Source organism: Anoplopoma fimbria, chromosome 9, assembly GCF_027596085.1.
Source record: "Anoplopoma fimbria isolate UVic2021 breed Golden Eagle Sablefish chromosome 9, Afim_UVic_2022, whole genome shotgun sequence".
NCBI classification, from domain to species: Eukaryota; Metazoa; Chordata; class Actinopteri; order Perciformes; family Anoplopomatidae; genus Anoplopoma; species Anoplopoma fimbria.
This window is the reverse complement of record NC_072457.1, coordinates 5,275,222-5,302,709: the sequence shown is the minus strand read 5'-3', so window position 1 is coordinate 5,302,709 and position 27,488 is coordinate 5,275,222. Positions and strand designations below refer to the sequence as shown.

General features: G+C 39.9%; 1 protein-coding gene across 2 annotated transcripts in view; it reads right to left on the bottom strand.

Moving 5' to 3' along the window:
* The window catches only part of LOC129095565 (protein jagged-1a-like), a 28,118-nt gene extending 5,845 nt beyond the window's left edge, over positions 1-22,273 (bottom strand). For both annotated transcript variants that reach the window (XM_054604062.1, XM_054604063.1), the window contains exons 1-16: positions 21,931-22,273; positions 19,280-19,582; positions 11,706-11,763; positions 8,014-8,271; positions 7,232-7,292; positions 6,355-6,485; positions 6,105-6,224; positions 5,392-5,505; positions 5,179-5,292; positions 4,391-4,504; positions 3,804-3,850; positions 2,655-2,828; positions 1,305-1,455; positions 574-738; positions 288-401; positions 58-171 (exon numbers count right to left, since the gene is read on the bottom strand). In XM_054604062.1, the coding sequence (XP_054460037.1) occupies positions 58-171; positions 288-401; positions 574-738; positions 1,305-1,455; positions 2,655-2,828; positions 3,804-3,850; positions 4,391-4,504; positions 5,179-5,292; positions 5,392-5,505; positions 6,105-6,224; positions 6,355-6,485; positions 7,232-7,292; positions 8,014-8,271; positions 11,706-11,763; positions 19,280-19,582; positions 21,931-22,008 (2,116 nt within the window). In that variant the 5' untranslated portion in view covers positions 22,009-22,273. The remainder of the gene's footprint in view (positions 1-57; positions 172-287; positions 402-573; positions 739-1,304; positions 1,456-2,654; positions 2,829-3,803; positions 3,851-4,390; positions 4,505-5,178; positions 5,293-5,391; positions 5,506-6,104; positions 6,225-6,354; positions 6,486-7,231; positions 7,293-8,013; positions 8,272-11,705; positions 11,764-19,279; positions 19,583-21,930) is intronic.
* Positions 22,274-27,488: the final 5,215 nt, after the last annotated feature.

Sequence of the window (27,488 nt, the reverse complement as noted above, 5' to 3'; positions counted from 1 at the left end):
TGGAGGCCCCAGCAGGGTTTTTCCCCATTCACACAGCAGTTTGATGTTTTTTCTCACTTGAGTGGCAGGTCTTCCCCTTCCAGCCGTTGTTACACTCGCAGTAGAAATCGTTGACCAGATCTCGACAGACGCCGCGGTTCCGACAGGGAGCAGAGCTGCAGTCGTCGATGTCTGCACGACAAATAACAAAAACATCGGAACACATTCAAAATGTCCGCTGAGGATGATGCTGAGGATGATGCTGAGGATGATGCTGAGGATGGAGAGGGAGGAAGAGGAGGACTCACTGTTCTGGCAGGAAGGTCCGTCCCAGCCGTCGGCACAGATGCACTGAAACTGACTGACTTTATCGATACAAGTTCCTCCGTTCAGACAGGGGGTGCTCTCACAGTCGTTTATGTCTGACAAAAAGAAGGAAGAGAAATAAAAATGTATCATATTTAAAAAAAAAAAATGTAATAGTTTTTATAGAACCCTGAAACGTCTTCATGGAAACTAGATAAATTATTATTGGGAAACGCATTCAAGAAACAGAAATATAAAACAATTCATAATATTTATTTATGTACTCACTCTCGTGGCAGTAAGTCCCGGTGAATCCTTCTTCACACTCGCAGCTGAACTGTCCGCCTGCATGACTCCGACACCGGCCGTGGGGGCCGCACACGTTGGACGAAATCAAACGCACCCCGCCCGGCGTGCTATTGGACGCCACCGCCACTGTGCAGCTATCAATCACTGGGGGGAGAGAAGGACATATGTTACTTTACTTTCTCACCAGATTTGGATGTTCAGAATAATTCTACATGTTTGTTCAGTAAAATGTTAGGCTAAGACCAGGAGCCAATTAGCTTAGCATAGCTTAGCTCAGTAAAAACACTCAAAACATTGGGAAGCAGCAAACTAACAGTAACAAAATCCACTAACCCTTAACACGTTACATCCTATTTGTTTAAAAACTAAAACTTTTCAAAACTTTTCTCTGTATTTTATGTTTGCCTTCATGCTCTAGTGCAACTACAAACATTTGTTTTTCTTTAAGAACTTATTTTACTTTAATAAAGATTTAACTTAATCTATAATAATATGTCATAATTAGTTTGTGAATTATATTTTGTGTTAATAATCTGAATCTGAAAAGTCCCTTAAATTACCAAATAAATGTAGTGGAATAGAAGTAGAAAATAGCAGATTATGCTGATAATAATGAAAGTACAAGTAACTGAGAATTGTACTCAAGAGTGTACTTAGTTGCTATCCACCACAGGTCATGAATAAATAGTGAACATGGGTTGAGCGTGAACCTTTGCAGGGCGTCGTGCGGCAGTGGTCCTTCAGGTGCGAGCAGTTCTTGCCCTCAAAGTCTTCGGGACATTTACAGACGTATTCTGACCCGAGGTTGAAACACTGGCCGCCGTTCTGACACGGACCGTGGAGGCAGTAATCGATATCCAACTGAGGACAGAGAGAACAATTCAGCATCCAACTGTGAAAAAAATGACGCTTGGCATTTCACCGTTTCTATGACACCTGCACAATAGGCATCACCATGGTAACCGCCTAAAGATTGCCAACAAACCTCAGGACACAAGTCAACTCACAGAAGAGTTGAATTGTTGTTAATAATAATAATAATAATAATAAATACAATTTATACTTATAAAAATATTAATTTGATCACTAGGTAATACATTTATATTCTACATTATTATGTATACCAAGAAAAATCTTGGAATTTCCAAGAGTAAAGAAGAAAATTTAGGATAATTAACTTGGATATTGTCTTAGATTATAGGCGTTTTAGGAAACTCTCTTGAAATTAAGGTCACAGATTTAGCTGCCGTCTGAATTTTGTTGCACCTAAATTAGTATTATAATGGTAAGGATGGCCTCTGATTGAGGCTATGGTCCAGAATAACACATCAACAAGTTTTCTTTCATGTTTTTTCTGTGTTCTTTTATGAACATAAATCAATACTGATATAATTAACAGAATTTGCAATCGGGGGCTCACGTCAGGGCAGGTTGCGCCAACCATGCAGGTTAAGTTCATTGGTTCATTGACAAAAAAAAGTTTTTTTCTTGAAACTTTATACATTTTGTCTCATAGATTTACAACTTTAATCAAATAGAATAAATAAATATTTTTTCCCCCGTTTTTTTCTTTAAAAAATATATATAGTTTCAGTGTTTGTGCAAATGTATAATCATGTGCGTTTCAATTTATTTTATTCCCTCAGTTTTATTTAACTAACTAAGTCGGTGGAATTTGTTTCCAGTGGAGTATATTTAAATTTTAACTTTTCAGACCTGCAAAGCCCATTGATGCTGAACAGAATCAAAACAGAAGCTAACAAAACAAGCAGAAAAATGTGACCAGCTGCCTGACGAATAAATGGTTAACGTTTGTCTGAATTAGGTCAATTAATACTGTTAAAAAAACAACATGAAAACACTGAAAGACACAGAAGATTTCCTACAACCAACATTAAATGCTCTCCAGCAATCTTAGCCACCAAGACAGCATAGCTTTACAAATGACAAATTGATTTGTTTATTGATTAAATCATTTAAAAGATTTAATATCATGTGAACGAACCAGGTCAGTTTATAGAAATAAACTAAACCTCCTGTTCCCATTAACCATAACTCACCTGACAGCGACTCCCGGAGAAACCGGGCGGACACAGGCAGTGGAAACCGTTAACTTCGTCGTGGCAACGGCCGCCGTTGAGGCACGGCCCGCTGGCGCACTCGTCCACGTCTTTCTCGCATTGTTCGCCGGCGAAACCCGCAGTGCAAAGACATTTATAGCCGTTCACCAGGTCCTGAATGACAAAAAGCTCTGTTAATATTTCTCAAACTATATTTCCAAATCATGCACCAGTTTTTAGCAACTATATTTTGTATTTCTAATGATATTTCAATTAACTAGCAGATAGTACCCTAAAGCAAAGTACAACTTGTTAACACCTTTTGCTAGTTTTTGCTAGCTAGCTGTTACTGTACCATGATGTATGTAGCTTAATTAGCTACAGTTAGTAGCAAGTAAGCTAATTAAGCAGTTTTAATTACTCTATTTCCATTTATTCTTAATTGTAAAACATGTATTTTATAAATTAGTGGTTCACTTTAACCCCTAAGTTTACACACAGCCAACATTTTTCAGCTCAAACTTTCAAAGTATCTTTCCACATTAGCTCTTAGCTTTTTGCCAAACTAAGCAGCATGTTCAGGGAGGTCAAAATACTTCTACTTTTAATCAAAGTACTTTTAACACTTTACAAGCGTTCTTAATAATGTTTTTTATTTAAGTTTTTGTTTCACCTTCTAAAAAAAAAACTGACTTTTTTCAGTAAAAAAAGTAAATAAAAAAGCTTTCCCCCTGATTTTGTGACCCAGAACCATAAATCCTGTAAAACAAACCGAGCCGAGTATGTTGACTATGTACACTGACGGATAAAGCTGCTCATGTAATGTAATCTGGCTCCTATCAGTAAACAATAAACCATTGTGAGATGAAGAATGGCAAGAAGAAGAGAAAAAAAGGGCAATCAGCATTTGAAAAGAACGAGGACAGACTGTTTATCTTCTGTTGGGAAATGAGAAAGTTTGGAGAAATCTGATCTGCTGTTGTCATGGACACACACGAACAAATACGCACAGTCATGGCTCTGTCCTACATGCGGGGCTCAGCATTTGATGTTTATAGCCGTGTGTGTGTTTGTGTGTGTGTGTTGAAGCAATAAAAATGCCTGAAAACAAACTCCAACTAGGAAGTCCATAAATCAATCAAAGCTCACCTTGCATGTCGCTCCGTTCTGACACTGACCTCGACAGTCGTTAATATCTGCAGAAAAAAAAAAAAAATTACCTGCTGCTCTCATCCTCTGTCTACTCATTTTCTATATTTTAGAGCTGATTATCAAGCTGACGTGGACATAAAAGAGACTTAAAAACACAAAATTAAGGAGTTTTGAGGATGGATATATATTTCCAAAACAGCCCAAAAGAAGTTGAATCTTATTTCCAACAAAGCACACAATAACTAAACCTTGTCTGTCTGTAACAAAATGGTTATTTTATTAATCTCCTGTTCTTCAAGCTTGTTAAGGGAACCATTAAATTATTATAAATTTTAATTATTTAACTATGTAAAAACAGAAAAGAAGATGTTAAGGTTGTGTTAAATTTTTTAATCCAGACATCTGAACATTGCAGCCTTATGTTACAGTTGATAAAACTAAGTTTCAAAATAAAAGCTTCTATACAAATAAAGATTATTGTTATTATTTTTATTGCTGCTGGATGACAGTTCCAGCATCCTTGTCACTTCTCCTCCTCACTACACATTTTTATTATTATTGTGTCGTTGGAGCGTTTTACTCACTCTTGTCGCAGTTCTGCCCCGTCCAACCTGGGACGCACTCGCAGAAGTATCCTCCAATCAGATTTCGGCAGGAGTTGGCGTTGGCACAGGGGTCGTCGTCGCACTCGTTGGCATCTGAGTCGAAACAACGAACAAGAGAATAAACAGATTAGAGGGAGAAAGCAGGAGTTTTTTTTTTTTTTTTTTTATATATGTTGCTTCTTTGCTCAATGTTGTTTAACTATTTAAATCATTGTTTGTCTGTCATTTCTGTTTTGAAAAGCAGTTTGTAACCTTTTTTTTTTTAAAGTGCTATATAAATATTTATTATTATCATCATTGTTCTTATTTTTATTATTTTACCAATTGGCTCATTCTGTTAAATGCTTCTTTTCAGTAAAAGTTATTTTAGCTTAAAATTACGCTTCGTTAGCTTTCATTTTTTAACAAGTCAATGAACAACCGAAGAAGCAGATGTCAAAGGTCGGGAGGAGGAACAGGAACAGATGGAAAAAAACTCATTCCTGAGTCATTAAAATAATAAAATGTAAACAGTGTTAAAGTGTATTTTTGAGTCAGTCAGCAGGAGGAAGGACTGAAAGCAGCGGATGCGTCTAAAATCATTCAGCAGTGGAATTCTAAAATCGAGGGTAATGAAATATATTTGTTGGTAAAAACATGATCTCCACAAATGGAAGAGATGAATCATCACTTGAGTAAAGTTTTCCTAAACAGCCTCAAATCTCAACCACAAATTTGCAAAAAAGAGCCGAGCAACAGTTCTGGTTCTGAGTTGAGGGAGGACCAACCGATGAGGCAGGTCTTTCCGGTCCACTGGGGCGGACATGTGCACTTGAACCCGTTCACCAGGTCCTGACAGGTTCCTCCGTGACTGCAGGGGTTCACCAGACACTCGTCCACATCTGAGGCGGAGAGAAAAAGTACAAAATCAGTTCATGAAGCCTCACTGGAGGTTTTTAAGAGGATTTCATAAATGATGAAGGCTTTCAGCGGGGCCTTACTGGTGGAGCAGGAGGGTCCGGTCCAGCCGGCGGCACAGCGACACTCGAAACCCTGACTGGTTTCCACACAGCTTCCTCCCCTCAGACACGGGTTGGACAGACAGGCGTGGTCCGCTGAGACGGACAGAAACATGTTTTCAGTCAGATCGAATGGTCGAATAAAAAAGGCAAAATTTAGGATCTTGAATTTAAAGATTAATTTATTCTTCCGAGGCTTTAATACAAACAAGAACTTTGATCCTTCCTCACTCCTTTTATTTACTCACTTGAGCCCAAGTTCCTACACGTGTTAACTAGGCATGCTATATATATTATTATTTTTCAGGATAATTTGGACTCAATTTGCATGATAGTCATGCTGTACATGTACCATCCGCCAACTAGGTTTTCACAATTTGCTTTGGCGTATTGCTGCGTAACATAAATATTGTAAAAGAGAAAAAAAATAAAATAAGAATAATAAAAGCAAGTAAAGCAAAAATCAAGAAACATAAATATAGACTAGAAATATAAATACAATTAAAATATGTTCAATATAGCTGAATTAAAATCGAACTGTATTTAGTCGTATTCATTTTTCTCCCGTCATTTTAATCCTGTTATAAGTCAACACGAAATTCTGATAACACCTCACTGGAAAGGCTGAAATCTCTTCATAGTGCCTTGCTGCTGGTAGGGGGGGAATTGAACCCCGGACTCTGGGCTCCTCTCACCTCTATGACAGTTGACCCCTGAGAAGCCATCTGGACAGGAGCAGTGGTATTTGTCCGGCCCTGTGTTGCTGCAGGTTCCTCCGTTCACACACGGCTGCAGCGTTGCACACGTGTTCAGATCTGCAGCGCAAAGACACAACATTCATGTTTAATCCTCCGGATAAAAAAGTTTCTGTGCCTGCGTGTGTGTGTGTGTGTGTGTGTGTGTGTGTGTGTGTGTGTGTGTGTGTGTGTGTGTGTGTGTGTCTACCTTTGTCACACAGCTGTCCTCCATAGTTGGTGTCACAGAGACACTGCCAGGGCTCCACACAACTGCCGTGAACACAGCCGGGGTGAGGGATACACTGATCACAGTACTCCCCCTGCCAGCCATACAGACACCTGAGAGACACCACACACACACACAGTTAATGAAGCCATAATATAATTAGAAAAAAGTTTCAATTAAATGATAAAAAAAGACAGAATACTATGAAAAATGTACAACTTGTTACATTGTATCCTAATACTGTCAGAGTTCATTGTGTGCAGCATTCATACACACATATATGCAGATATTACGGTGTTAGTATTTGATAACATTTAATTGACTGGAAGGAGAACAAGTTTCATCTACAGAGAAAAAATATTCAAAAAAACGAAATAGTTTCAATTAAACTGGATAAAAAAAAGACGTTTTGATGCGTTTGATGATTTAATCTACTTTTAGACTGTGATTTCTACATAATACTGTTTATTTTCTGTAGTTTCTCAATGTGATTTTTATTATTTTTGGTAAATTTATATAGATGTATATGGTGTCTGTCTGCTGCATGATCAGTGTTAATATTTCCCCATGTAGACCAGGATTAGGGTTTTAGATAGGGGTTAAATAAAAGAAAAAATCTGGAGGTTAAGGAAAGATTCCTCCGGTGAAAAGGGCAAAAATGTCACCATGAAACTGTCTCAATTGATGACTTACATTAAGACAATAATTTATTTGTATTACATTTTTATGGAATTTTATGTTTGAATATGCAAATTATACATTATTTGATTAAATATGAATTTATTTTAGAAAACTGCCATACATTTTGAAGACACTACAGGTGAATATGGTATGGTGTTTTGTGTGTGCTGGTTCTCACTTGCACTCTCCAGGAACTTTACAGGATCCGTGTTCTGTGCTGCAGCCCTGCCTGCAGATCGCTGCAGAGAGACGGAAAGAAAACGATTTAGGCAAATGTTGGTCATGGATGTCTCCGGTTTTCCACAGGCACCTGAACGCACCAACTGGAAAGCGACCCGGCTATTAGACAAAACGGTTAAAGTGACTAGACGTTGACTGTGATGCATCATCTCTCCCGGCAAGTTTCAAGTGTTACTTCTATTTTTATTGACTTTTCATAGAGAATGAACAGAAATACATAAACTGAATTAACATCATGTGAACATGAAGACCAATAAAAAAATAAAAAACACAGACATTATGGTACTAAATATTAGACTGCAGTGTCTTTCAGGCCTGAGGTTGAAACTAAAATAATACATTTTGTCCACTTCTTTACTGAGTTTGCATGATGTTGTAAATAATTTAAATAAATCAAATAACAAAAATTTCTTTTTTCTGCAACGACATTTTTCTGAGCATCACAGAAAACTATTTTTTAATATCAGAATTGGCTCAATACGCTGCAATAACATTTGGAAAGGCTAGAGAGCCAGATGATTCATTTATTTTATCTCATTCACATGTGCAGGGAGGTATAGTTTTGATAGGACCTTGAAAGTGCATTTTAATATAAATGAAGGAAACAAACCTCTGCCTGGAAGGAAAGAGAATCAATGAAGACTGCTCTGACATGATTCATAAGAACATTATATTTAATGTGCTAAAACAGTTTAGTTCTCATGCATCAATAAAACTCACCAGTGTTGCAGTCTGGACCGGACCAGCCCTCCAGGCACGTCTTGTTGCCGTTGTGGTCGCACTCATAGTGTCCGAAGAAGTCGTCCCGCGGGCGGCAGAACTTGTTGCAGCCGAAGCCGTAGTAGTGCTCGTCACAGCTGAGGCGGACCTGGTAGTGGAACTGAGCCACGGGGCCGTTGCGCTTCAGGCTCTGCCACTGCCGGCTGGGGTTGATCATCCCCGAGTGGACGGCCTTCTCAATCAGCGCCCCGCCGACGCCTGAGGACACAACGGTTTGGATCAGTCAGACAGGAAACACTGAGGCGAAGTGATGCACATGTTTAGTGGGGTTATCTTTTTGACTCTAAATGGAGCATCATTTACTAAATGAACATCATGCTGTATTGAAGAAGACTTGAAACTAGAGATTGAGACCATAAACTCATGTTTACAATGTTTACTGAGGGAATAAAGCAAGAGAGAAGTAGAGTCATTTTCTCATAGACTTCTATACAAACAGACTTTATCTTGCAACCAGAGGAGTCGCCCCCTGATGGCCATTAAAAAGAATGAGGCACTTCTGTACTGACTTCACTTTTCAGAACCAGAGGTTGCCGCTTGGTTTAAAAAAAAAAAAAAAAAAAAAAAAAAAGCAGATGGACTGTTATTGTGAAAGAACTGCAGGGAAATTAAGTGTTTGAGTTAGCTTCAAATGCTAACTTGTTGCTAGATACAGATCGCTCTGAGCCGTCAGATTGGTGAAGCTTTTTACGACAAGAAAACGATTGGTGGATTTTTTTAAATAAAAATGTTGGTTTACAGCTATAATTGTAATTACAACATTCTGCGAAAATATTCTGAATTCAGAAAAAAAGGAGTAAAGGATATATTATTTTTAGGTAACGACAGAAATATATGAAATAAAATGTTAATAAAAAATTTAAATAGCCTAAAGTGACATTTTCAAACTGCTTGTTTTGGTCAATTTAAGAGTCAGTTTATTATCATAGAAGACCAAGAAAACCAGCAAATATTTACATTTGATTCAATAAAAGTTAATCTCCTTATAATTATAGATTATTAGTATTTGAGCCTCGTCCTCAGCAGCTGTACAAACACAGTCCAGTACAGTAACAGTACTCTGCCGGTGCATTCGTGAGGTCGGTGCTAGTTGTAGCTGCAGAAGGAGGCTGGCTGCTGTAATATTCCAGAGTGTTTGAAAATGCTGAGCTGCTCTGTGGTATTTCACCAGCGGGGTGGAAAGTGTGGTCGGGCCGAGGTGACGGCGTCCGTTTAAAAGACGAAAGAGCTGAAAAAGAGAGTCCAGAAACCTCCGAGCAGGTAACACCATCGGCCTGGAAGCAAACTGTGACACTTCACATCACGATGGGGAATAAAAGAAAAAGAAAAGGTGTTGAAAATGGCAGAGAGGCAGCAGATTTGAAAAATAGTTACCCTAAAAAAAAAAAGGCTGGATCCGTCTCCGTCCAGAATATTTGAGCAAATATTCAAATCTGGCACTTTATTGACGAATAACGGCTGAGCTGTCGAGCAAACGGCTGCCTGAGAGCTGCAGCTGCAACTCAGAAAAACTGCACCGAAGAAAAAACTGTCGATAACTTTTTGGTTTACCTCCTTCTTTGTTACTGAAGCATGCATAAACTGATTTTAACCTCTTTATGTGTGAGCTACAGAGACAATTTACACTACATTATTTTATAAAAACACAAGATTTTTGAAATGTTCTTGTCCCAATACTGAATTAAATTATATATTTGATTGATGCAATTTGCTGGTTTGTTTTCAGTCTGACATGTTTTTTCTTATTATTATTATTTAAGTTTCTATGTTTTTTTAATGTTTTTCCTGTTTTGTTTTTAAGTCTATCGTTATTGTATTGTTTCCATTTGGTGCTTGTGTGAAACTTTTCACTGCCATCTTGCCCAGGACACCTTTTTAAAAGAGATTCAAATGGTGAAGATTAAATGAATAAATAAAATAAAAACCTTCATTACAGGCGGTATTAGAGAGATGACGCCACTTAAAAGGCGCTTTAACGGTACATTTTTTTGAGCGCATTGCAAAAGAAAATGCTGTCGTTCATCAACTAGTTGACACTTCAAAAACTGAACATTAAAGCTGCATTCAATCATTTCTTAGCTACCTGATTGCAGCAGAACAAGATGACCGTATAAACAGCTATTTATTTCAGTTTCAGTTACAGTATTTCAATTACAGAGCAACATGATCATTCATTAGGCGTGGTGTTTGTGTCCACCTGATAAATTTAAGTCCAACATTCTCTCCCCTTTAGCTCTGTTTTTGGTCTCCACCAACCCCTCAGGGAAATAAGTGTCTCTTTAACTGCTAAATGCTTTACTATGTTCACTAACTGTGTCTGAGCAGGTAGCATACTTAAGGTTCCTGCTGCACAGTAACAGAACGACGCAGGTGTTCATTACAGACCACGTGCCAGAGGCACTTAGCTTGTTGATGCTAAACTGAGAGGGTCAATATTTGTTCTGTCCTCATTTGGCTTGGCAGCAGTTTCAGTTTTTGGTTGTCTGCTGAATGTTTTTGAACGAAAAACCAACATCAGAGTATCATAGTATCTACGGCTTGGGGATGTGGAGAAAATCAATTCACACAAATACCTCAATATCAAAAGTGTTGCGACATATTGTAGGGTAGACGATTGGTTCTTTCACAAAAAATGTACACAATGAGATTGCTAATAAATAATTCTCAGTAATTGGGGATATAATGAGTAAGTGGGTAAAGGTAAGTAATAGAACAGCTAGAACAGTCCGGTAAGTTCAGAAAATTACATCAATTGACTGTAATGTGGCATTTCTAAACCAGGAAAAGACAACACTTGTGTCATATTACGATATCCAAAATCTAAGACGATATCAAGTCTCATGTCAAGATATTGATAAATAATGTTCCAGCCCTAACAGTATCTAACAGTCTACTCATTTCTGGTTGAACTTTTTGAGTAAAACTGCCTGCCAGTGAAGCCCACCTGGACCTAGTCAGCCGACTTCACACCGGGCCTATAATGGCTCCCTGAGGGACGCCAAATACAGCACCGAGCCAACACTCTCGCTCCTACCGACTCACTGGTTGACAAACAGACTTCACTCTCTCCTCACACACTCTTTACAACCACTTTCCTGAATGGGACTCATCCAGGGCATGTAAACACCGCAACGGGCTGCTGTAGTAAGGGGGTATTTCAGCGCCACAACGTTTCTTAATGTCATCTAATGTCTCCTGTGTCTCATGTTTAATTAAACATGTACTGACAAGTTTAATGTTACAATTTTCAAAATAACATGAATCTTTCTGTACAAAAATATATATATGTTTCTATATCTGTTACTAAGTTTGGCAACTTTTAAATATTAATGGTGGCATTTAATATTCACAAGCATTGATTCTGTAAATATCAGTTTATTGTGTTGCCTTTCTGACAAATCCAAAACACACAAACAATCTAACTCTCACACAAATCATTTTATTGCCTTTTTAAAAACTATTTTCAAACTGAAGCAGATTTGCTTTCGGTTAGTTTTCACACAGACGTGGCGTCTTTATGGACGCTTTGGCAGCACGGAGCTCTGAGGTCAAAGGTTTTGGTCATGTCAGTAAGAAACCAAGGCGAGCAGAGAGGAGTGAAGCAGGATGAATGATGAAGATGTAATACTCACTGCCGGAGGACGAGTCGTTGTTGAAATCCAAGGCTTCCACAATCAACGTGTACGACCTCTGCACACAAAGACAGAGAGAAAAGGAATCAATGGAAATAATCAGAACCAATCAATCCAACAATTTATCAAGTGATAAAAACAATCAGCCTCTAAAAATTGGACATTTTAGATACTTATTGGATAATACTTAAACAGTGTTATGTCATGAAAGGATGAAATATGTCCAACATCAGCAGAAAACAGTAAAGCTGGATATTTAATCTCCTGGTTGGCTTATATTCAAAGTGAAAAAAATAGATGTGATTCTTGAAGTCAAGAGTTACATCATAAATTCCAAAATTAAACTATTATGCTACACTTAGAATGTATGGTGGGAAATGTCTTCTTTATAAGATGTACAATTTCTGTAAATCTCAATATTATTAAGATTTTGGACCAAAATAGACAAAAAGGGAAAAAGAAAAATTAATAATTTATGTAACTGCAGCATACACACAAAATTTGGTGCAGATGTAAACAGAAACACATTTGCTGAGAAGAGGAAAAGATAAAGATCAGTCTCTGCAGAGCAGAAGAGTCAAAGTTGTGCAATTCAACTTTAAGGAGCACAGACGGATCAAATGAAGTTTTTTTTAATGAGAAACACTGGAAACAAAACTCACAGTCGTCACTGAAACACCCTGAAGCCTCTAAATACAGTACAGAGTGTGTGTGTGTGTGTGTGTGTGTGTGTGTGTGTGTGTGTGTGTGTGTGTGTGTGTGTGTGTGTGTGTGTGTGTGTGTGTGTGTGTGTCCCATTATTTTGGCTCCACTTTGAAACCCTTTGTCTCTCTTAAGGCCACTGTCGCTCTCACCGCTATCGAATGACAGATAGACCAGAGCCTGCCAAAGTGTGTGAGTGTGTGTGTGTGTGTGTGTGTGTGTGTGTGTGTGTGTGTGTGTGTGTGTGTGTGTGTGTGTGTGTGTGTGTGTGTGTGTGTGTGTGTGTGTGTGTGTGTGTGAGTGATTTGAGGCTAGGATCTCTCTCTCTCTCTCTCTCTCTCCCCCCCTCTCCCTCTACCTCTATAGTGACACTCTCTCTCCAACATTCACACCATCCCAATTCGGAGCTCGACGTCAACAAGACTCCAAAATAAGAGCGTGGAACCACAAAGACTGAAGAGTGTGTTTGTGGGCTCTTTGACAAAACCTTTTACAGTTTTAAATCTGGAGAGTGAGAGCAATTTTGTCTGGTCCTCATTTCTCTTCCATGGGTTGTTTGGGGGTAAAGACTTGGTTTTCATTTTAGATTTAGGTGCAGGTTAAGGTAAAGGGCTTGGGAAATTTAAAGGGTCCTCACTTGTATAGAAGAACATTCTTGTGTGTTTGGTGATTTGCAGGTTGTAGACTGTTTTTGCATTCGTTAAAAGGACCATACCTCCGTTTTTTTACTGGGGGTCACTGGGTTAAGTGGTTTATCCATCACAATGAATATATTATTATTAGTCACATTTCTATCACTATTACTGCTTTTAATATCATTATTATTCTATTACGTCCACTGCTGCTATTATTGGTGGTACTACTACGATTACTAAGCTCATATGTATCATTTCTCTCATATGGATCAAGGTATGTTGTAATTCTATTATGTTGTTTGTTCTGTACACATGATGTCTATTGCACTTCTGTCCATCCTGGGACAGGGAGAGGGTTTTTTGGGGAGTTTTTCCTGTTCCAATGCGAGGGTCCAAGGGCAGATTATGTGTCATGTTGTTCAGGTTGTAAAGCCCTCTGAAGCAATTTTGTGACTTTGTTTGCTCTACAAATGAATTGTACTGAATATAACACTTTGTTTTTCTTGGACTTGAACAGTGTAGACACTTCAAATTAATCATCTGTTTGAACTACAATAAAAACAGATTTCAGTGCAGCGTCTTTGTGAAACTTGTAACAACAGATTACATTAATTCCCGTATGTCCGTTGCTCCAGGCTATTTTCTCTTTTCCTGAAAGACTGGCACGAAATCCCTACAAATCAGTGAAGCTCTCCTGCTAATATCGGTCTAGTGTGAAGACAGAGAGCTCAGCACCCCGACGACCACAAACACTGGAAACACCAGAAACCTGGAGACTCGATGGTTTCCCCGGTTTGTTGTGTCATTGATGTAAAAACCAGACTCTTTGATATAAAAACCTGCTTTAAATGTGCCTGAACTTCAACCTCGGTGGTCCCACATCATCCTGTCCGCATTTATGAAACCCTGCTGATGTTGGCGTCGATCCACAGCAGCTAGATAAACTCTCTCCCACCAACACTCAGCGCAGCAGGAAACCACAGTCGGTCCACGTCGTTCACAGATTAGTGGTTAGCTCGGGCTGTGATGTCAGGTTATCGAGCGCTCAGAGCGGCAGACAGGATTATTGGACCATAATGAGCCATAACAAAGCAAACACAGGGGATTTGTTCATGTCTTGTATGTTTCCTGTGTTCTCCTCAGAAGATGGAAATATACCGTGGGTTTACAAACGAACAGAATGACAGCATTACATTTGGCTTAAATCTCTGTAGTGTTTGCAGCCATTCAACTGGACTCAACACGATGTTCCTACAGACTGATTCATGCGCCACAAAACAATGTTTCCCCACACGTGGTGAGCTAGTTCCACAGGTCCCGACTGAATATATTGTACTTTGTTAATAGATAAATCCAGTTTATCAAAACTTGTACCTTACTTTGGTAGTTTTTATTGTTTCTATCAATAATAACAATAACATTATTATCAAAGATCTGGAAACATCACTTTTAAAAAAAGTCTGGTGGGAAACACTAGCAATCAGAGGATAAAGCAGGTTGGACACGAACCAACAGTTATCTGGATTATTATTATCCACTTTGTTTGGAGGTCAAACTGAAAGTGAGCTTTCATTCCTATGAAAGTTGCTCTGGGGCGCATGATGCAGAAAAAAAAAAAGGAGTATAAAATTTAGCAGATCTTCACGCAATCTTCCGCTTACATCGACCCATAGAGCATTCGGACTAGATCTTTTAAACCAGTCCTCCAGCCCTCAGTCCAGCCTCGATCTTTGGCTCATTCACATGAATAGAGGAAGGAAAACAACTCTTGATTCAGTTGCATTTTACAACTTTTATGACCCAATTATTTAAATAGGGGCCGTGTATGTGTTCGTATTTTTGGGCCCAATGGGCATTATGTGATGGACCAGGAAGATGTAATTCCACCGTTTGGCAAGTGGCTGAGCTTCACCAAAGACAGCAGCGAGTTGGATTTCTCTAGTCAAAGACCAGAATCAAAATATGCAACTAAGTCAAACTCAACAGACCACAATTCAGATTGAGTGTGTCAAGATATGCTTTTGAAGTTTGTTTAATTTCACCAAAAAAGTATCAGAAAAACTTGTCATTTTATGATGAGTTACTGATTCTGGCAGCTGAAGATAAATCTGGTTTGTTTCCACATATTTTCTTTTCTTACTGACAAAAATTTGAAACCCCAATCTAAAAGACAAATCAAGGATATCTAAAACCTAAAAAAAACCCAGAAATCTCCTGATTGGTCGTCGGCGGCTCCTCGCAGAGCGTCATGTCTCCAGTGAACCACGGAGCTGTTTACCGCGACGCCACATAGCTGTCACCAACGCAGAACCGAGCCAAAGCTCTGAACAACTCTTGCGACATCCTTGCGTCACTTTTCTGGCTGAAACAGGATCTGGGCGTCGGGCTGATGCCTCCTGACCCCGCAGGAAAAATAAACGTGTCGCCCACCAAACACAGTGGGTGGCACCTAAAAGCATTTTAGCAGCTAATTAGACGTCAAAAACCAGAGCAGGGACAAGAACCTGACAGCCGGTTTACCTGCCAACTTGTTCCGCTCACTTCCTGCCAAAACATCTACAAGCATTCGTCTGCGGGCCGTTTGTAAATTTCCCATCACTCCCCCTCTCTGTGATTGTTTGATGGAGGAGGTGGAACTGCTTTCTCTGGCTGCAGGCTCAGTGTGGGAAAATAGTTTGTTAGCAGGCAGAGCCGGGCGACATGTGGAGGCAGGTCTGGGGCGAGGAGGAGAGCCACGAAACTCAGTCAAACTGGAGCGGCGGAAAAAGAAAGCTAAGATCTTCCGCTGTTTATGTTTTTGTTTGGTGGCCGTGTCCAATGCCGAATCCCTGATGGGACACTTTAGAGTTCACTCAAAGGACTGAAGCTGAAACTAACAATTATTGTTGGCATCAGGAAATCTCTAACACTTAAAATCCAAGGTGACATCTTCAAACAGGGTTTTTTTTATGTCCAACCAACAGACCGTAACAATAAAAATGTTCACTTTAATATGATATTAAATATGGCGTAAAACCATGGACTGTATATTAAAGGTGGACGTAGTCATTGTGACATCACCCATTGGTTTGTAGACTGCCGTTTTGAAGCCCAGAATTACGCCGATATAGATGTCGCCATCTTGTATTACGGCCGTCGCCATGTTGGTTTCTTTTGCAACCAACGAACGGAAGTTACCATATTTAGAATGCGGATCGGTGACGTAGAGAGGCCGTACACGTCTCTGGTTGGTAGCGACCTGTCAATCTCAATAAGCCCGCCCTAAAGCATACTCTGCTTTATGGTCTATATGACTCAGAATGGACCATCATTTACTAAATGAACATCATGCTGTATTGAAGAAGACTTGAAACTAATCATTTTACATAAAAATGTTCACGGCCATTGGCTTCTTATTCTCTTGTTAGAACAAGTAATGTACTGAAGACAAAGGTGCATCATCGCTGTTTGGCAATGCAGATGAGTGTGTGACTGGTGGATTGTTTTTTTTGGCGGCCTGATTAGCACGCAATAACTGTGACAGAGATCAAACTAATATGAGTTTGATGTCATGTGGGAACCACTGGGAGAGAGGAAAATAAAGTGAGGGTGGAAGGAAAGAAAGGAAGGAAAGAAAAATGATCAATGAGTGACTGGATGCTTCCAGCGTCCGTCAGCAGTGGGACTCTTCAGAAATGCCCATGTTTGGTCGCCTAGCGAAGCCACATCTGGACTCCTCTGAGTCTGGCGCTTAAAGAAATGTTGATAATTCACCAGGGCACTTAGGCCTAAACTTAACCTCCTCTCCATGCTTCCTTCACTCTTTTCCTTTCTTTGTAAAATCGTGCTTACAAGAACAACAACAGGACAGGAGTGGACAGACAAATATGTGGCTGATGTTGCTCTTCCAGTTGAAAACATTTCAAGATGAAACCGAAGGATAAACTCTAAATGTTGATAAATGGTGTCAAAAGTAGAAAAGATAATTATTCGTATAATTCATAGCACATCATCTGTTTTCAGTTTACCAGACAAAAACTTTCAGATTGTTGGGCAACCAGTCATCCACCCAGATCAACCCTGCATGTGTGTGTGTGTGTGTGTGTGTGTGTGTGTGTGTGTGTGTGTGTGTGTGTGTGTGTGTGTGTGTGTGTGTGCGCGTGTGCGTGTGTGTGTTCTGGTGAAGACAACATCATTTGTTCCAACACAAACCCCAGCAGGACTAACTGCTAGTGAATTGTTCAGAGCAAATATATCTCAACACCTTCTGGTCAGCTTATCCTGAAACTTGCTATGAATATTCATTGTCCCCAGAGCTTGAAGCCTGGTCATTTTGGTGACCCCCTGACCTTTCCTCTAGCGCCACCATCAGGGCAAAAGTCCTTTTTCATCCTTTGAATCTGCTTGTGCACAAAATCAAAAAAAAAAAAAAGGTCAGAAATGGCTTGATCTCCTTCCTTCCTGCTCCTCAGAGGATAAACTCCCCCATGAAGTTTACTTGCCAACCTCAGGACACACTTTACAGTGCTAAGGTTGATCCTGCATACATAGTAATGCAACTGGTGGATTGAAACAAAGAATTGAAACAGTGTGTGTATTGGCATTAAGAGGTGTTGCTTCAACTCAACGCGGCGACACGCGGGCGGTGCTGCTGGTGAGTTGCACCACAAACTTTGCTTCGGTTGCTGTTTCTCCTGTTGCTAAACCACCTCCACTGCCGTCTCACTGACGGTGGATACATTGTTCCACCATCCGCCCCCCAATCCCAACCCTTTGCTCCCGGCATTGTCCCATAATCCCCGGGTGCAGCCCGGCCCCGGCCGTGCCCATTGTTCCCATAGTACTCTGCTCATATAAACCAAAGAAAAAGCACAGAAAGAAAGATGAAAAAAAAAAAAAAAAAAAAAAGGACTGAAGCTGGAAGAAGCATCGGAGAGGATTAGACACCAAAACAAAAAGGTGGAAAAATGGATAAGGATTTGAAAAACACAAGCGCTGTAAAACTACTGAAAAAAAAAAAAGAAAGAGAGGAGGAAGGTGGATGAACCAGCGGTGGGGTCTCTTGTAAAATACCGCAGGTTTGGCACGACTTTACACATCCTGAGCCTCCATCACAGCTCCTATAAACACGGCTGACGCACACAGATAATCTGTTCGGGTCGGTCCTGCCAGTTTAGATTGTGTAGACAACTTTTTTTTAAAAGCAACAGCAACAACAGAAAACCTCACCCTGCCTGACAACCACGGCGGCTCCATTTAACATGCCAGTTACCAGGGTCAACGGCAGGAATGTCCTGCAGCCGGCCGAGCAGAGCCGGCAACAACGGCCCTTTATCCCCCCGCCACGCTGAGAGGTCAGGGGAGATAACTACCAACAACAACGCATGAAAGAAAGAAGAAGAAGAAGAAGAAGAAGAAACACTCAGCAGCGGCTCAACCGGAGCAGTTTGTCCTCATTTGTAGTTCCAGGCAGAAAACCCACAGCGGCCACTGATGAGCACATGAAACCTCAGCCGGTGGGTCTTGCTGAGCACCACAGGGATCTGGACTCAAACCAGATCAACCCCGAAGACGATCGGAGCGAGAACCCCCTCAGCACCAGATCTGCTGCTCGCTCCCACCGGGAGAACGTACAGCAGATAGAAATAAAATAACTCACTGAGGAGCTCATGATTGTATCAGTCAAACCCGGCAGATTTATGACTCAACCAGCAAACACTCATATGTTAATATAGTGTGTGATTTGATTTCATGAACGGATAGTTATACGGCTGGATTACTTGGAAGAGAGTAGGCCAAATTGCTAAGTCAGTAAAAGTAACATATTTCTTTTCCTCCCTGTCTGCCTGCCTGTCTTGTATTGTGAAAGGGTTGCATTATATATTCGTGAGGTAACTTTTGTGGGGAGAAATAATCTGAAAAACAGGTCAAATATGACTCGAATTCATCCTGAATCCAGAGAACAACGTCAACAATAAAATGCCTCGTTTAAAAAACTAGTTCCCTCAGCTGAAGGCAATTTATCTAAAAGTTACATGAACTGTCTTTCTTGTTTTACGAATGAGAGGACAACTACATCAGTCAAACATCAAGAGACTGAAAGAATATCGGAAGCAGACATCACCTGTCTGAGAACACCAGGCCACAACTGAACTCCAAAATGCTGAACATCTGGTTGAAGGAGCATCAAGAACTCAAACACAACCAAAAACCAAAAACACATCAACAAGACAAATTGTAGATCTTTTACAAACTCACCGGCCATGCGAAGCTGAACGGCAGCACGATCCTGTCTTTGTCGCTCTTGCCGTTGCGTAGAGAAAAGGTATTCCCACCGAGCACGGGCGTGGAGGCGGAGCCAAAGCTGCAGGGCCCCGCCGAGGACACCTTCAGCTGGTACTCCTTCAGGCACACCCGGAAGTAGGTGTCGCATTCGTCGGCCGTGCACCGGCGATCCGTCGCATCCCGGGCCGAGTCGCAGCAGGCGCCGGTCTGCAGATGCCCGTTTATGTTCTGCATCGACAAGACCTGGAGCTCAAAGTGTCCTGAAGCCGAAGAAACCTGCAGAGAAGGTCGACAGGCGAGTTCAGATCAGGTGGAGGAAGAAATGAAGACAACAAGATTCACCGCCAACAAAAGACTCTGCTGTTGAGGTCTTTACAGGTCCACAAGGTTCCTAGACCAGGACCAGATCCAGGACCAAGTTGGGTCAAATCAGGTCTGTGTGTCTAACAAGCAAACTTTGGACCAGTGAAGACGTCTACCTTGCAGATGTTTTTACCTTGAAATATCCCCAAAACTATGTTCCACAGAAATATATGACTTAAGGCAAAAAGCAACATTTGATGATAGTGCATTTAACCTTTTGACCTGTGAATTTTTTTTACCTTAAAATCCCTCCTGAAGCAACATTTAAGAGCTAACACTACTTGCAAGAGACACATTACAAAAAGAATGGTCCAAAACGAAGCAGCAGAGTTCCAGATATCCTCACTTTTAGCCCTCAGTATAGGTCAAAATGCTAGATCCTTAATTTCCCATAATGCAACTCAACAGCATCTTTTGTTAGACTTCTCCTCCCTGGTGAACCCCTCGAGCCTTTCAAACTCCACAACGGTTTGTGACGCAGCCTCTCTGTCGTAAATGTGTTGCCCTAAAGCCCAAGGTGAGGCGACCCGGATGACATCACTGTGACATCATCAGGGGATATTCTCTCAGTCCTGATAAAACTCCTCCACAGACACAGAGAACATCATACAACTGTTTACAGGTCGATTGGTGCTCCACATGACATGTAAATTGAGCTTCATGTAAAAAATAGGTGGATTGGCCCTTTAAAGTTACAAGAAATGTTTTAAATGATTTATATTTTCACATATAAATATATACCCATGGCTGCAGGTCTTCATTTAAGCTTTATGACCATTCATGTTCCAGTTTAGATACACCAAAATTCAATCTGAACTATTTGGTAGTTTGAAACTTTGGGATCTCCAATTAAATGTTTAAATAAAGTTCTGCAAGTTTGAACAACGTTTGGACAAAATAGCATGAATCTGTAAAGAAAGCAGGAATGAAGATAAAGCTGAAACCAATCAACTGATTAACCAATTAGTTGATTGACAGGAAGTCTATCAGCAACAATCTATCTATATAAAGCAAAGAGTCAAATGTTTTTCAAATGCTTTTTCTTGACAAGCTTCCAACGACAGCTGCATGTTTTGTCCTTGAAATGTTTAAAAGATCCAATGTAATCAACGAGGAGACGGTTTAACTTTAGAAAAACCCAAGTGAAAAGTGGGAGCACGGTGTTGTTGAATTAGTTTGGTGTCACAGAGTTCAACCGCTGCAGGCAACACTGAGCTCTGGGTGCTTTTACTTTACGACGCCAGCGTTCCCTGCAGGATCTCATAAACTCACAGCTCACTTTGAAAACTGATGACAGAGAAGAAAAAGAATGATTCTGATAAACACAAACATTGTCAATGCAAGTCCAGCGACAGTTTTTGGCCGGTGCAATGCATGAGCTCAAAACACAGTATACGTGTAATCCAAACATGACCAAAAGCAAAACTCCCATTAAAAAACACTTATTAATGCACATAACTGTGACTATGAACCTATTGTCCCTTAGATTCCCTAATAGAAGTATCATTTGAAGTTTAAAACCCCTGATATCAGAGCACACTGAGGACCAAAAGCAGTATTTGGTTTCTAAAGCATCAATTTATTTGTTTTTAACCATTAAAAGGAACTTATTCAAGCACAACCTTTAAGATTTGATAGGTCTTTTCAAGAATTATTTAGAATTTGAAGGTTAATTAACAATTAAAAAGGATTCTGGAGGATCTCTCGTCAACTTTGAAATCCAAATCAAGTTCTCAAAATTAGGATTTAAGGTTCAATGTAGCAGACTGAGGAGCGTTTTGAACATTTAAATAACTTAATTCAGCTGTTTCATCTCTTAAACGTCAGCCTTTCCAGGCACATTTCATCTAAAGACCAATAAGGTTAAAAAGGGTTAAAAATAATTCAATTGATTCTTTCCAAACCAAATGATGCTTTTCCTCCTCAGTCTGCTCTGATATCAGGATTACCTTCAAATTAGACTTTTATTAGTTAATATAGGTTCATATTTAAGGTTGTGTGCATTAAAATGCATTGATTTCATTGCTCCAACAACAACTTGAGAAAGTAGACATTTTAAAAGTTAAAATTAAAGGTTTCAGCTCATTTTGACTTGACAAAACTTTTCTCAAACTTTGTGGAAAAAGTTACTGCTGATTTATTAAAACGTCAGAAGATAAATAATAATAATTATTATTATTATTTAAAAGATAAATATTTTCTCCACAACTTTAAAAAAAAGAAACTTAAATAACCCAGATATCAGCGGGAGTCTGGTGTACCTGTATGCGGGCAGAGAGCAGCATGATCTGCAGGCTGAAGGCAGCCGGGAGGAGGACGGAGCTCCGTGTGAGGGTCATGCCGGCGGTCTGCTGCTGCCGAGCGGCTTCGGGGCTCAGTGGTAGTCGGTGCGACCCTCCGCTCCGGTTCTTCACCCCTCCGGATGGGACATGCACAGCTGCAGCTTCTCTTCCCAGAAAGATCTCCACAAAGTCCTGCAGAAAAGATGCGTCCTGCACGGGGAAAACCTTTTTTCCTGTGCAATTATTAATTATTTTTTTTTTTTTTTTTTGGTTGATATCACGGCTCCAAACCAAACGAAACGACCGACTGACTGCAGCTGAAGCGCGGACAGCACTCTGGTGGACACCCGGAGGAGGCTGGGTAATATCCACCGACACCAGGCGGGGGCTGTCTGCAGGCCACGCCCACTCATGCATATTAATGAGCAGTGGTTTGTTTACAGTCAGCTCACATGGAGGTGCAGAAGTGCCTTCACACATGGAGGCCAAAATAACCCCAAAACTGACTTGAGAGGAGTTTAACGTCTGAATGATAATTATAGATAGAGAAGAAGAAAGTGAAGTCCTGCTGAAGATGACTGGTCAAGGTATTTTTCAAATATAGCAGTCATATCTCACATTTTCTGTAACTTCCTCAGTCATTTTTGTAGTCGTGCTGCTACATGTATGGGGGCTCTGAAGCGACTGGAAAAAGTTCACTGAAACACAAATATTTTCTTTTAATTTATTGCGCAAAATCTAAAATATATAGAGCTTTGAAGTCCTGGAAGATAATACTTTTTATGTATTTTTACTAAATTAACTGTGTGCACAATAACAATATAAAAATAAAAATCATTTTTATTATTTATATATATATATATATATATATATATATATATATATATATATATATATATATATATCCCAATTTATTTGTATTTTTTGGGGGTTGGTAAAAGATTTTTTGGTAAGATTGTGCATTTTTGTTTTGTTTATATGTCACCTTAATATTGACTTTACCAACATATTATCTTGAGTGCAAAACATATTATCTTGAGTGCAAAAGATTAAAAAAAAATAGAATATTTTAGGTATTTCACAAACCACAACAATACATTTGTGAAATAAATGAATGACGGTCCTTGTTTCAGTAAAGGGTAAAGTGAACAGTTTTCAAAATAAAAGCCCTCAGTAGTGTAACAAGTCATCCACAGATTCCTGCAGTTACTGTCAAAAAGGGCACCTGATGATGTCACCACCACCACCTTCATCACTACCACAATCATCATCATCATCTAGCGTTAACGTCACTTCTATGAACACACTTTTACAAACTCTGTGTCTATTTCTCACATTTAATCTTTATTTGATGTCTGTTGTCTTTTTATGCTTCTCATTTTGGATTTAAACATTAGAATTTTTCTTACCTCTACAGCCGTTTCTTTTAACATATAACCCTTTATTAAAACAATATTTTGCTGAGCAGCCGTAGAATGAGATTCAGTTATTGCAGTGAAAGATACACAGATTATTGATATTTAAAAAAAAAAAAATGATGTACCTATTTGAGAAGACAAAAAGACAGAAGAAAGGGGAGATCACTTAATGTGTGGATACCATAAAATATGACATTCAACATAGAGCAATACATGGAAAATATATTCATCACGACAAAAATGCAAACTGTATATGATAAAAACATGAGATTCTAACAAAAAAAATGCATAAATCGTGAAATAGAGTGAAATATCTAAATGTGCCAAACGTGGGGAGTGGAGGAATGAAAGGAGGCCGTTGTGGGGCTGATGGGAGGAAGGGGGGAGGGAGGGGAAGGGTCTGATGGGAGGAGGGGGAGGCGTGTTGAGGTGGTTGATGTTTTCTTCATGAAATAGAGCCTGAGCGACAGAACAAAGGTGGCCTCCTCTTTATTCTCAAATTAGAGCAGCTGGGCTCTTTTCCCTCGAGGAGCCCCATGAATAGATTATTGGACCGCTATCACTGAAAGAGAGACAAAACACTCCCCCCACTCCTCCCTCACCACCTCACCACCTCACCCTAACCACCAGCTCCCAACCCCCTCTGCTACAGCGATGATGAGATGGACTCCTGACCCCCCCCCACAAAATCACAAGGACCTGATCTGGACCAGGTTTGAGGTCCAGCTCTTTAATTCTAAACACTGTCTTTGGTCTGCAGACCCGGCTGATCATTTTGATGTCACTTTCTGTAAAAAATTATACATTTTCAAGCTCAAGCTTGCAGGTCCCACATGGCTGCAGATACATGCACAATAATATTAATTAAGTAAAATTAAAAAAACATTCAAAAAATCTCCACGATTTCTCTCTGAATCGTTTATGATGACCTGAAAGGTGGAAGTGTATGGAATTCAAATAATAATGTTCCTCTTGACACAAAACAGGTCAGAAAAACAATAAGGGAACCCAAAAAATATACATTTTGTAATTTTAAACCAGTAAATCAACCTGCAACAGAAGAAATGGACCGCTTTAATGCACAGAGGTAACCTTAGATATACTGGTGTCTGTAACATCCAATGATACACACACACTGTGATGACTGCAGAGCCTGAAACCACGACCATGTGTGTCACCTGAAGATCCACTGGACATGGTTTTCTACGGAACACCAGTGAATCGCCTCTCAAAGCATTGTGGGAAAGCATGAAACACAAGACAAAGGGAGGCGTTTGAAGATTGAATACTAAGTAGTGAATTACCAAAAAACAATCAAAGAACAAATACAGCAGTAGAACTGATAGGTCAGTCTTTACCTGCAGTAGATACATGAGTGTAGAGGAGAAGTTCATTATTGCAGACTGTGGGATCTCTCTGCCTCCAAGATTACAGATATAAACCGAAACAAACAAGGAGAACATTGAAGGTTGCTAATTCAATCTGTGGCTGAGATTCAGTTCCAGTTAGCAGCACTCAGACCAGCTTGGGACCAGTGTCGGACCTTTAAAGGGCGACTCCTCTAGCTCCAAAAAGAAGTCATATTGTACAGGAGTATACGATTAAATAATCCACATATTACAGATTCTGCATTCATATTCATCGATAAGATTTTGGCATTGAAAGCGTTCTGGTTTCAGTGGAATATTAGTGTTTGTTAAGGAAGTACACATCATCCTTCTCTCTCCCTCCGCGTACGTCTCTGTGTTTAGTACAGTAGTTGTAGTATAAAAAGTAAAACATAGGTTACGAGGACAGCGGTGCATCCTCTGTGAATGAACAACCAGCTCTGCTCTGTGAGGTCAGCTCCTCCTTCTGTGCGGAAAAAAACAACAACTTCCCACACTTTCTGTCCTCCCTCCGTCTCTGACCTCGAGGCCGGCGGCGCGGGGAGGAACCGATCGTTTCCAAACGAACTCCTCAAAAACAACCACAGAAGTTCACTCGGCTGATTCAACCACAGCAAACAGAGAGAACAGTCTGTGGAGCTGAGACTTCTGCTTTTTGTCTCACAGGAGACGTCTGGTGATGTGCTACATTTGTATTATTGTCAACAAATCGTAGTGTATCAAAGCCTTTACATATCTATTTCCACTGTGTCATAGAGCTCCATTGTTGCGCTGGGTGAAATGTTACTTAATTTATAATGAACACACACAAAACACCAACATTTTGATGGCTTGGGTCTGATCAAGAGATTTATTGATAATAAGGATGAAAAAAAGAAGATGGTAGCTTAAAATCAACACTGATAAACAAACAACAAAACAAGAGCTTCATCTACTGGGAGTCTTTTCGGCATCAATGCATCAAACAACCGAGAAAAAAAGACTTTATTTCTCCCAAAGCAGAAACTAACATGGATCCTGATAGTAACATTTGCTTTACTTATCCTATTCGTAGTAGTTTGTAGCACTTACTATATTCGTATTAGTCTGTTGCAATTATTGTTTTCATAGTAATCTGCCTCTGCACTATACTTTTGCTCTGGCTTATGCTTTGAGATGCTTGTTTAAGAAAGGAGATGCACTTATGACTTCTGGTGACTAGTAGTTCTCTTGAATACCTATGTTGAATACACTTCCTGTAAGTCGCTTTGGATAAAAGCGTCTGCTAAATGACTGTAATGTAATGTAATGTAAGAGTGCTGTCAAATTTCCCCGCTGTGGGACTAATAAAGGGTTATCTTATCTTATCTTATTTCTTAAATGTGTGCATTGGGTATCAAAAAATGTATTAAGGAGTAGGCATCAGATCCTTAGTCTGACATCTTCTTTGATCAGAATCTAAATAAGAAAGCTTTGCCAATATTGGAAGACCTTTTATTTAAGAAAAGTTATTGTGTCTCTACTCATTCAACGCTTCAAAGATGAACTTTCATTTTGTGTTGATTTTATCGGTACCTGTGGACGAAAAGGGGTGTTGTTTCCGTACACCAGAGTCCCTTTAGAAATCCTCTCATTTTTACTGCAGCAGGGTCTGACACTCCTGGTTCACTGCAACAGTCAAGTCCTGGTTCTGGTTCTCCCTTCCCTCCAACGGGACCAGCAATACGGCCTGGGTCTCCAACAACGTTGTGCCGATGCTGGCTCGCAGCGGGGACCGGCGGCCCTGCAGGGAGCAGAGCTCTAAACCTCCCGCAGGAGATCCTGCTGCAGGTGGAAGGCAGCAGCGAAGCCAGATCTCTGGTGAACGGTAAATTATTTTGTCCGATTTTACGATGAATTGTACCAGATGTCTAGCATTTAGAATAACTACAAATAGCAAGTATTCTTGCTGATGGTCTGGTTTGCTTATGTAGGTCATATAAAGACATTCAATTGAGACTGTTTCATAACCAGTGAAAATATGCTTGTCATTACTTTAACCAAAAAATGTGTTTGTATTCCTCGACCAAGATAGTGACAAACATATCATTTTTTGTGAAAACTCAGGTATCATAGTGGCACCGGTTGAGAGATGACCAGATTTGAATTGAGCTGTAATCCTGATTTGACAGAAGTACGAAAGCGTCTTGTGTCCAGCAGACTGAAGCATCTCTTCCTCTGCACTTTGTTTACCGGCAGATGCCTTTCTGTCCGCAGTTTGTTTGAAGGAAATGTAATTAGATGAAGCCGCTCTTTGCTTTGTGAAATGAAGCAGCTCTGTAAACAGCAGCGGCACTCACTTGATTAACTGTGATGTGAGTTCAGAACCCCGTCTGAGCTTTAAAATAAAGGAGTTAATCAGTCGGCTTCAGAGTGAAGATTCCAGGGACTAGAGGCTGTACATGTCTGAATAATGAGCCCTTTATTCACTCGGTCTGATACATAAACACAGATGAGTCTTATAACGATAATGGAGAGAAATTCACTAACATTTTAACAGACACAGTCTGTTTGTCAGAAAGAATTCCTTCTCTGTTTGATCCGGTTTTAAAATTTGCTTTGGCAAATACATTTCATCACTAACGAGTGAAAACAGAAGATTTATGTAATGTGATCTTTTTAGAAGTGACAAAAAACCTTAAAAAAAAGTAATTTAAATGGTTTTGATTGTTCTACTCTGGCATCAATATGATACCAGAGTTTTGATTCTTTT